At 37.6% G+C, this 10,039-nt stretch overlaps 1 protein-coding gene across 1 annotated transcript; it reads left to right on the top strand.

Moving 5' to 3' along the window:
* Positions 1-733: 733 nt before the first annotated feature.
* Positions 734-9,793, top strand: LOC114651246 (uncharacterized). Its single transcript, XM_051926659.1, is given in 3 exon segments — positions 734-1,445; positions 1,448-3,153; positions 9,743-9,793. Coding segments are annotated over 3 exon segments (2,469 nt in total).
* The last annotated feature ends 246 nt before the right edge of the window (positions 9,794-10,039 follow it).

Raw genomic sequence — 10,039 nt, 5'->3', positions numbered from 1 at the left:
TTACAGAACCATTTGATGAAAGGAGCACCTGAAAAACTGGTGACAACAGTTGAAGTCACCTTCTGCAAAACCTCTGAGTATTTAGTATTGATGTACTGACCATGTCTAAGAAGATGGTTATTGTCACATATTGTGGAGCTAACGTTGTTTATGCCCTATGAGGATTCACAAGGCTGAACTGCAATGTACACATACGAAACATGACACTGCTGAGTGTGTTTGCTCCTGCCGTGGTGCAAAAATCACGAGAAATAACTCAGATCATAGCTGTCTCGATGCATGCTCAATAATCCAGGTAAGGAAATCCTAGAAATTTGATTCTGTTCATCTGGACAAAGTTTTTAAGTGGGAGAAATATTTCGAGACTTATCCAAGTCTCTTCCTCAGTCTCAATTGACTGCAGGTTTCCCCAACCTTATAAACAGTACCTTTGCTTAATCACAGAGACTAGCACCATTGACAAAGGGCCAGTTGATCAGTGATATGCAAATTTTCCACTGATTAGTAGACGTGTGAACCATTCATAGAGGGTTGACGAATGGCTGCAATCATTGTCAATGGTGCTAGTCTCTGTGATTAAGCAAAGGTACTGTTTATAAGGTTGGGGAAACCTGCAGTCAATTGAGACTGAGGAAGAGACTTTGATAAGTCTCGAAATATTTCTCCCACTTAAAAACTTTGTCCAGATGAACAGAATCAAATGTCTAGGATTTCCTTACCTGGATTATTGAGCATGCATCGAGACATCGAGAGCCACTTTGGCAAGGACGGCCTAAAGCTTGTACGTGAGTATGAGCAAACAGCACGCAAGATGGCAGACTACAGGAACCATCTGAGATTCAGCCTCAGATGTAGACAGAGCGGGATCACTCCTAAAAGTCTACAGATCAAATCGTCAGTAAAAGGCCTGCGAGCTAACAAAATCCTCCAGAAGGCACAGAGTCAGCTGCTAAATGAACGGGTGAGACAAACTAACTTCACTATTGATGTTTTAAAATCCAAAGAGGAGCAGATCCACCAAAGACTTTCTTCACTTCCAGATGAGAAAACACTTCAGCAGGTGCTTGAGTTCACCGAGAAGGCTCGTCTAGCACAGCATGAAAAGTCTAAAACCAGGCAAAAGAGGAAGTTTGATCTACTTGCTGTGCGCCACAAACACCAGCACACTATGGGGAGTGTCCTCCACAACCAGCAGAGAGAAGGATGCCAGACAGAAACTAAAGATGTGGACAAATGGGTGAAGAACTTGTCTGACAAACAACTCACCCAAGCAGAGAAAAACGTCCTTTCTAAAGGGTTAAATTTTGCGGTCACACCGAAACAAATCCCGCTAGTGGAACTGATTACAGCCACAGAATCTGCTATCAGAAACAACAACATTGCTGATTTGGAAGCAGAACAACTGCGGATAAAAGTTTTGGCATGTCTCAGCAATGCAAAACCCCCAATATCAGCATTGAGGAGAGGAAGGCCCTCACGGCACTCAGCAAGGACAACAACATCATCATCCTTCCAGCGGACAAGGGGAGATGCACAGTTGTGCTAAACCAGACAGACTACCATGAGAAAATTTTATCTCTGCTCAGTGACAAAAATACTTATGAGCCCTTAAAGCGAGATCCAGGTAGTGGTTACAAGAAAAAGGTGATAGATTGTCTTAAGCAGTTAGTTCAGGACAATGCTATTGACCGGACCACATACCACAGATTATACCCAGGGGAATCTACACCAAGTCTGTATGGTCTACCAAAAATACACAAACAGGGTGCTCCTTTAAGACCCATTGTCTGCATGATCAATTCAGTCACATATAATATCTCCAATTTCTTGGCCGCTGTTCTTAACCCGGTGGTAGGCAGCTCAAAACACCACATTCAGAACACATTGGATTTCGTGGAGAAAGTGAGAGAGGTCATTATGGAGGCAGAAGAAACCTTGGTCTCATTTGATGTTACATCTCTATTCACTTGTGTCCCAGTGACTGAAGCAGTGGAGGTAGTACGTAAGAGATTACAGAATGACCCCACTCTCAGTAAAAGAACCTCTCTCAACGCAGACCAAGTGTGCCTGCTTTTGGAACTGTGTCTTCAATCAACATATTTCATATACAAAAGCCAGTACTACAGGCAGAAGCACGGGTGTGCCATGGGTTCCCCTGTTTCACCTATAGTAGCCAATCTATATATGGAAGAAGTGGAAAAGAGGGCTCTATCATCCTATCCTGGAACACCACCGAGCCATTGGTTCAGATATGTGGATGACACCTGGGTGAAAATCAGATCTCAGGAGGTACCACAGTTCACAGACCACATCAACGGGGTGGACAAACACATCAAGTTCACCAGAGAGGATATGAAAAATAACAAGCTAGCCTTCTTAGACTGTGAAATTTCAATCGTCAACGGGGGACATTTGAAAGTGGATGTGTACCGTAAACCCACACATACGGACCAGTATCTAAGGTTTGACTCTCACCATCCACTAGAGCACAAACTAGGTGTCATTGGGACTCTACAACACAGAGCTAACACCATTCCCACAGACTCAGAGGCCAGGGAAGCAGAAGAACACCACATCAAAAAGGCCCTGAGTAAATGTGGATATCCCAGCTGGTCCTTTGTCAAAGCAGGGAGGACACCTAAAGAACGCTCCAAGCGACTCATGAGAGAGGAAGGACATCCACTGCCTAAGCGAAAACCCTTAGTGATCCCGTATGTGTCAGGAGTATCGGAACAGCTGAGGCACATTGTCTCGAAACACCAGGTCTCAGTGGCTTTCAAACCCCAAAACACGCTACACCAAAGATTGGTCCATCCCAAGGATCGGGTCCCATGGCACAAACAGAGTAACATAGTTTACGCAGTTAAGTGCCAGGAGGAGTGCCGTGAATTGTACATCGGGGAAACCAAGCAGCCACTGGCTAAGCGCATGTCACAACACAGAAGAGCTTCCTCGTCAGGCCAGGACTCCGCAATCTATTTACATCTACAGGATAGTGGTCACTCCTTTAATGATGAAGAGGTGCACATCCTGGACAGGGAGGAGCGCTGGTTTGAGAGAGGAATCAAGGAGGCCATTTACGTGAAAAAGGAACGACCATCTCTGAACAGAGGAGGGGGCCTAAGGGTACATCTGTCGCCATCTTACAATGCTGTGATTGCAGCCATTCCTCAACCCTCTATGAATGGTTCACACGTCTACTAATCAGTGGACAATTTGCATATCACTGATCAACTGGCCCTTTGTCAATGGTGCTAGTCTCTGTGATTAAGCAAAGGTACTGTTTATAAGGTTGGGGAAACCTGCAGTCAATTGAGACTGAGGAAGAGACTTGGATAAGTCTCGAAATATTTCTCCCACTTAAAAACTTTGTCCAGATGAACAGAATCAAATTTCTAGGATCAGATCATAGCTGATATAATGCAGCCCTTCACATATTACAAACATTCAGAGTAGCACAGCATAATAGAAAAGTCAGTCAAGAAATCTGTTGAGACCAGATGGAATGTCAGAAGGACATGAAGACATTGTATCTGTCTTGTCTGAGACCAATATGACAAGATTTGCATGCATCAGTATTGCCACCCTCAAATCCCTCGTATCTTTCCTTAAACCGTTCAAGAAAGCAACTGACAACATTGAAAGTGGCAACACTTCTCTTGGTGCAACATTAGTGCTTCCATGATCTGTGGGGTTAATGGAAAACTATGCATCTGTTACACAAGATCCTTTGCTCTCTGATATTGCATCCATGTTTGTGTCATGACAGAAGGAATTTATATCAGTTAACAACACTTTAACTCACCCATTTCACATGCTTTACGGAGTGGCAACCTTTCTGACACCAAAACAAAGAAGTTTGAAAATGATCAATGTATGCAGACGCCAAGAAGTGATCCATGCTATCAAGGAGCTTATCACAGACCTTTAATTTTATACAGTGAAGAGGATGATCAGCCACCTTTCAAGCAACCCACTGGCGTGCCATAGCAGGTTTGCAGATTGGGAAAATTCGCTTCATGTCCAGGACATGCATAGAACAAAATCAGTGCATAATGAGCTACATTAATACAAGACTATGAACCACGGTTATTATAGTTAACGAAAACTAAAATCAAAACTGAAACTATTATTAAAAAAACATTTTCGTAAACTGAAATAAAATAATCAACAAAACCAAAAGAAAAACTAAAACTAAACGAAACTATTAAAGTAGCTGGAAAGGCTAACTGAAATAAAATAATAATTTACTAAAATAATTATAGTTTTCATTTTTGAATGAATATTCTTGCTGTTAGTTTTTAACTCTTATAACGTTTAACTCTAAAACTGAAAGTCATCCACCACGAGCCACCCGCATATATTCATCCAGTAACCCTGTAGTTAGGATATAGTGGGTTGGATAATGGATGGATAAATGGATGAACGGCGGCTGGTGAAGGAGGGCGGCTGTTCACACAGCATTTGCGGTGACAGAGTGAGCTGAATACACGTGTAAAGTGTGTGGATTAGAAAGTGATTTACGCCTTTCTTTGCACTTGTTGTATATTAAGATGTAACTCAAACTCCTGAAACTGGAATATGGTGGTCAACAAAAATTTTATCGTATGGACAGAAAAATCATGAGTGAGTAACGTTTCAGTTTATTTCTCAGGTGCCTGCTTTTTGTTGACAGTAATTCACTGTATAGAGAAAGTATCTAACCTGTATCTCAGAATGGATGAATAGTAACTTTCTCAAATTAAATAAAGAAAAAACCGAAATCTTAGTGATTGGCAATAATGGATACAATGAGGCTATTAGAAATAAACTGGATACATTAGGATTAAAAGTCAAATCGGAGGTAAAAAGCTTAGGGGTAACCGTTGATTGTAATCTGAATTTTAAATCGCATATTAATCAGATCACTAGGACAGCATTTTTTCACCTAAGAAACATAGCAAAAGTTAGACCTCTTATATCATCAAAAGATGCAGAGAAATTAGTTCATGCGTTTGTTTTCAGTCGGCTAGATTACTGTAACGCACTCCTCTCAGGACTACCCAAAAAAGACATCAATCGTTTGCAACTAGTGCAGAATGCAGCTGCTAGAATCCTTACCAGGAAAAGAAAATCCGAACACATTTCTCCAGTTTTGATGTCACTACACTGGCTACCTGTGTCATTCAGAATTGACTTTAAAATTCTGCTTATGGTTTATAAAGCTTTAAATAATCTCGCCCCGGCTTATATATCGGAATGTCTGACACCTTATATTCCAAATCGTAACCTCAGATCCTCAACTGAGTGTCTCCTTAGAATTCCAAGAGCAAAACTTAAAAGAAGTGGTGAGGCGGCCTTCTGCTGTTATGCACCTAAAATCTGGAATAGCCTGCCAGTAGGAATTCGCCAGGCTAATACAGTGGAGCACTTTAAAAAACTACTGAAAACACATTATTTTAACATGGCCTTCTCATAACTTCACTGTAATTTAATCCTGATACTCTGTATATCCAATTCATTATAATAACTATTCATTCAAAATCTGTACTAACCCCTACTCTCTCTTCTGTTTCCTTTTCCGGTGTCCTGTTGGTGGTGGCGTGCGCCACCACCATCTACCCAAAGCACCATGATGTTCCAACAATGATAGATAGATTAAAAGCCAGAAGTCTGTATGACCATCAGCATCAAGTGACTCCGTGAAAAACCCAAACTACAAAGAGGACTATTTCAATTATGTTAGGTAGAATGCCCAGAGGGGACTGGGCGGTCTCGTGGCCTGGAACCCCTACAGATTTTATTTTTTTCTCCAGCCTTCTGGAGTTTTTTTTTGTTTTTTCTGTCCACCCTGGCCATCGGACCTTACTCCTTTCTATGTTAATTAATGTTGTCTTATTTTAATTTCTTATTTTGTCTTTTATTTTTCTTCTCTTCATTATGTAAAGCACTTTGAGCTACTTTTTGTATGAAAATGTGCTATATAAATAAATGTTGTTGTTGTTGTTGTTGTATCATGAAAAAAATTCGATCTCAAGATTTTGATGAATCTTGATGTTTTAGACCTCCCCAGGTCCAAAAATACCATTTTTTGGAATTATGTCTGTGTGTGTGTGTATGTGTGTACACGTTAACTCAAAAACGCAACAAGATAGATGGATGAAATTTGGCATATGGTCATTACACCAGATTTTTCCTGCCTTGCCTTCAAACTTGCTGGGGTAGGCTCCAGGTTCCTGCAATCCTGCCCTGATAAATTATATAATGTATATATTGTTCCTAATCTCAGATGCTGTCTCTGTTGTTTTGTGCTCGTCCATACTCCTATTACCTACTCTTGCTCTGCTCATTAAGGATTTACTGTTCTAATATATGGGCTATTCAAGTTTCACTGCACCTAACCTTGACACTACATGCTTGTTTTTCTTTGTTTCCCTCAATACAGCTAGGTGGGGTCTGCACACTGATTCAAGTCTAAGAGTCTTGTTCTTCCTAAGGCCCCGTGATTTTCATGATCACACCTGTGAGAACACAGTAGATTCTGTTTTCTGATTTTTGATCTTTTCAGGCCTGCAGGTGGAAAAATTCTGTCTATAAATTGTTTGTGCCCGAGATGGAATCAGAGCTCAATATGGCTGGCAGGAAATAACAAAGCCCAGTATTTGAGATTTTTGAATGCAATATTGAAGGCATTCATTATAAGTACTTCGTCATTGGAGCAGGATATGTTGTGTGCTGTAGACATTTAGAGTAAAAAACCCTCACACCTTAAAATTCACCTAAATTTCATTACAAATTGGCCCATTCTGGGCAATAAAAAGAAAAGTAAAGTGCCAACAGTCAGCGCAGATTTGTTCAGCACAAATGATATAGAAAATATTTTAAAAATTATAAAATTGTGTAAAATTGTTCATGTTCAGTATCTGGTTTTGATTATGCTTGTTTTTATCAGACAAAACAAAACCAAACAGTAAACTGTGTCGTGTATTGTGACACAAAAACTAAAATCCATAGTAGCTCTTTAACAATACTATAATTACTAAAACTAAAACTGAAACTAATATATATAAAAATAAAATAGAAATGTCTTTGTAAAATAAAAACTAAACTAAAACTAAAATGCACAATGAAGGAAAACTAAAACTAAACTGAATTTCCAAGTAAGGTCAGAAAAAATCTAGAAATTAAAACTAATATAAAAAGGCAAAACTATAATAACCTTGCAATGAACCTAATGTTCTTCGAATCTGAAAGCACCAACTATGTTCTGCAAAGGTGGTAACTCACATAGGTCTGAGCGCCATGCACTTAGCAGTCTTGGGCGACATGTGTTGGCCATACCATCTTTAACCACTCCTTCTAAAAGAGCATTCAGCATATATAGATATATTTTGGTAGAAAGAAGCTCTGTGCTGAAGCCTTTATTCCATGAGCAACATGGGTATTTCAAATGTTAGGAAGTTTCTGTTTGCACAGAAAACTATAGACACATAGAATAAAATACCAAGTAGTGTGGTGGACAGTAGGACTCTGGGGAAATTAAAAGAAAAACTTGTCAAACTTGATGTTATTTTGGAGGCATTAGCTGGATAGGATTGGCAGGCTTTATTGGGCTGAACACCACTTCTCATCAAATGTTTTCTAATATTCTAGCTAAATATTAATAGCAGACATCCAACCCCATGCTACCTTGTTTCCCAAATGAAACAAAAATGGCTTGTTTATGGGTTTTACCTACTCTCTGGTGTGACATTATAAACCTTTTTAAATGACATTATAGTATAATGGTATTAAACCTTTAAACCAAGACTACTTTGGTTGTGTGCAACTTTCCTTGAAGCCTTAGCATTTAATTTTTCTGCAAACACTTTTAGCAACTTTATATATTGCATTTATCACATTAAATTTCCAGACATAAACCCTTGGAAAAATTTATTTTTGGCAGAAAATAAAGGGGGCAAAAAAAAAAAGGTACTGAAATATAGTTTGGTTTCATGCCTAGGATAGGAACAACAATACAAATGGTTGAAAAATAGCATTTTCAGTTGTGTACAAGGTGTTCAACATAGAGTTATGAAAGATTGTGACATTTAGATTGCTTGGCATGGAGGGGCATTTAGTGCTTGCAGTGATGTTCATGTATGCTGAATAAAAAATAATGCACAGAATAGCAGGTAAAGTAGATAAGATAAAGCTCTAGCTTTACCTGGGATTTGTTTTAGAGCCTGTTGTTTATTTACAGTAATGCTTTATATGAAGTTTAAAATTATTTAAACACTCATCAGACATAAGAAAAAAATGCATGGTATTTTAGATATTCCTTAAATCTGTTCATAACTAAAATGGGTTTATTCATTACAAATACTTATGTTTTTAAGCAATACAGTATATATTGTAAAATGATCACAGACTCTTTCTTGTATTGTCAACTCCCAGTTATACTCAACTAATTCTAAATAAATTCATTTTAGATACTAGAAATTCTTAATGGAATTTCAAAAGGCTAACAGTACATAATATATGAAATAATGTATTTAAGACAAAACTAATCTTATGCACCCAAATAATTAGTTGCAATCTAAAAAAAATGATTCTTAATATTTAATACAGCTCCCTATTATTAGTGATACATGTTTTTGTTACATTTTAAAATAAAATGTTTAGAGATTAATATTTATGGTCTTCTTTATTAAAAATAAAGCATTATGTGCATTATGAATTATATTTTGCTGAAACAAAAGAACATGAAAAATTTGGATAAAAAACATGCAACTTTGCATAGAAAATAACATGGGCAATGATGTGGCATTCATTACAAGACTCTAATAGCCAATTTTTTTACAGTAATAGAGAAACTACTAAACCATGCAGAGAATACTGTGGTGGAAGGTTTCAGAAAGGGAAGGAATAAAGTAAAAATACACTGCTTACCAGCTCCCACTGCTCAGGCCATAGAGGGTCATTGAATTGAAGTTCATTTCCTATTCCGCTCTCTGACTTCAGCTCTTTGAAGACTGCTGTAGGGATGTAATCTTTCTTCTCTCGCTCGGGTGGAAACCACAGAGAAAGATCACTCTCTAGCTTCTTCCCACAATATTTTCACTGTTTCTTAATTTGTATGTTGGAAACAAATGACAAGACTGGATTGTTTTTCAAGGCTATCAATTTATATACACAGTCATTTATTTATTATGCATATACACCAAAGGCACATATTCATTCATGTAAAGTAATAATACATTATGATAAAGGTTAAAAGATATTATCATCCATGATTATAAAAGGCAAACAACTGAGACTGACTATAAAGGTATAATCGGTTAACATATACTATTACAGAAATTTGCATTTTCTTTATGTAAATATTGCAGAAGAGAGACTGTCCAGTGCAAAAGTGAGCATTATAAGGTATGTAATAATAATAATAATAATTCATTACATTTATATAGCGCTTAGTAAAGAGATGTATGATCATTTTTACACTTAAATTCTTGCATTCATAGTTGTTATAGAAGATGTACCAAATAAAATGAATATGTTCTATGAAAGCTTTCTCAGAATATATATCAACTTTTTATATCTCTAGACTTTCATAACAATATGTAATACTCTGCATAGAATAAAAGTACACAGAGGCAAGGCATCATAGAAGGGGACAGTCAATGACATAGTACAGAGCCAAGATATGTTTTCAAAACTAGCAAATATGCAGTGATATCCATATATGTATTTTATGAACATACATACTCTTATTATAATACAGAGACCCAAAACCAGTACTGGCAGCAATGTCAAGCAGGCAAAAAGTGACTAAGTTAATTGCCACTAAAAATCATGGGATCACCAAGATGGAAAATATTGTATAAAGCTTATCAAATAAAAAAAATTAGATAGGAACACTCTTTAATATGGCTGAAGAATTGCATAGGACACTATGCAGTGTGCAATTTACATACCTCTTTACTCCAAGATCATTCGTATATGAAAGCATTTTTTCATGTTATAATTAAACCTCTTTATCTGAAAGTAACGTAATTAGATCATTTTACGTTAAATAAGG

Source organism: Erpetoichthys calabaricus, chromosome 4 (assembly GCF_900747795.2).
Source record: "Erpetoichthys calabaricus chromosome 4, fErpCal1.3, whole genome shotgun sequence".
In the NCBI taxonomy this organism is placed as follows: domain Eukaryota; kingdom Metazoa; phylum Chordata; class Cladistia; order Polypteriformes; family Polypteridae; genus Erpetoichthys; species Erpetoichthys calabaricus.
This window is presented reverse-complemented; position numbering and strand designations above follow the sequence as displayed.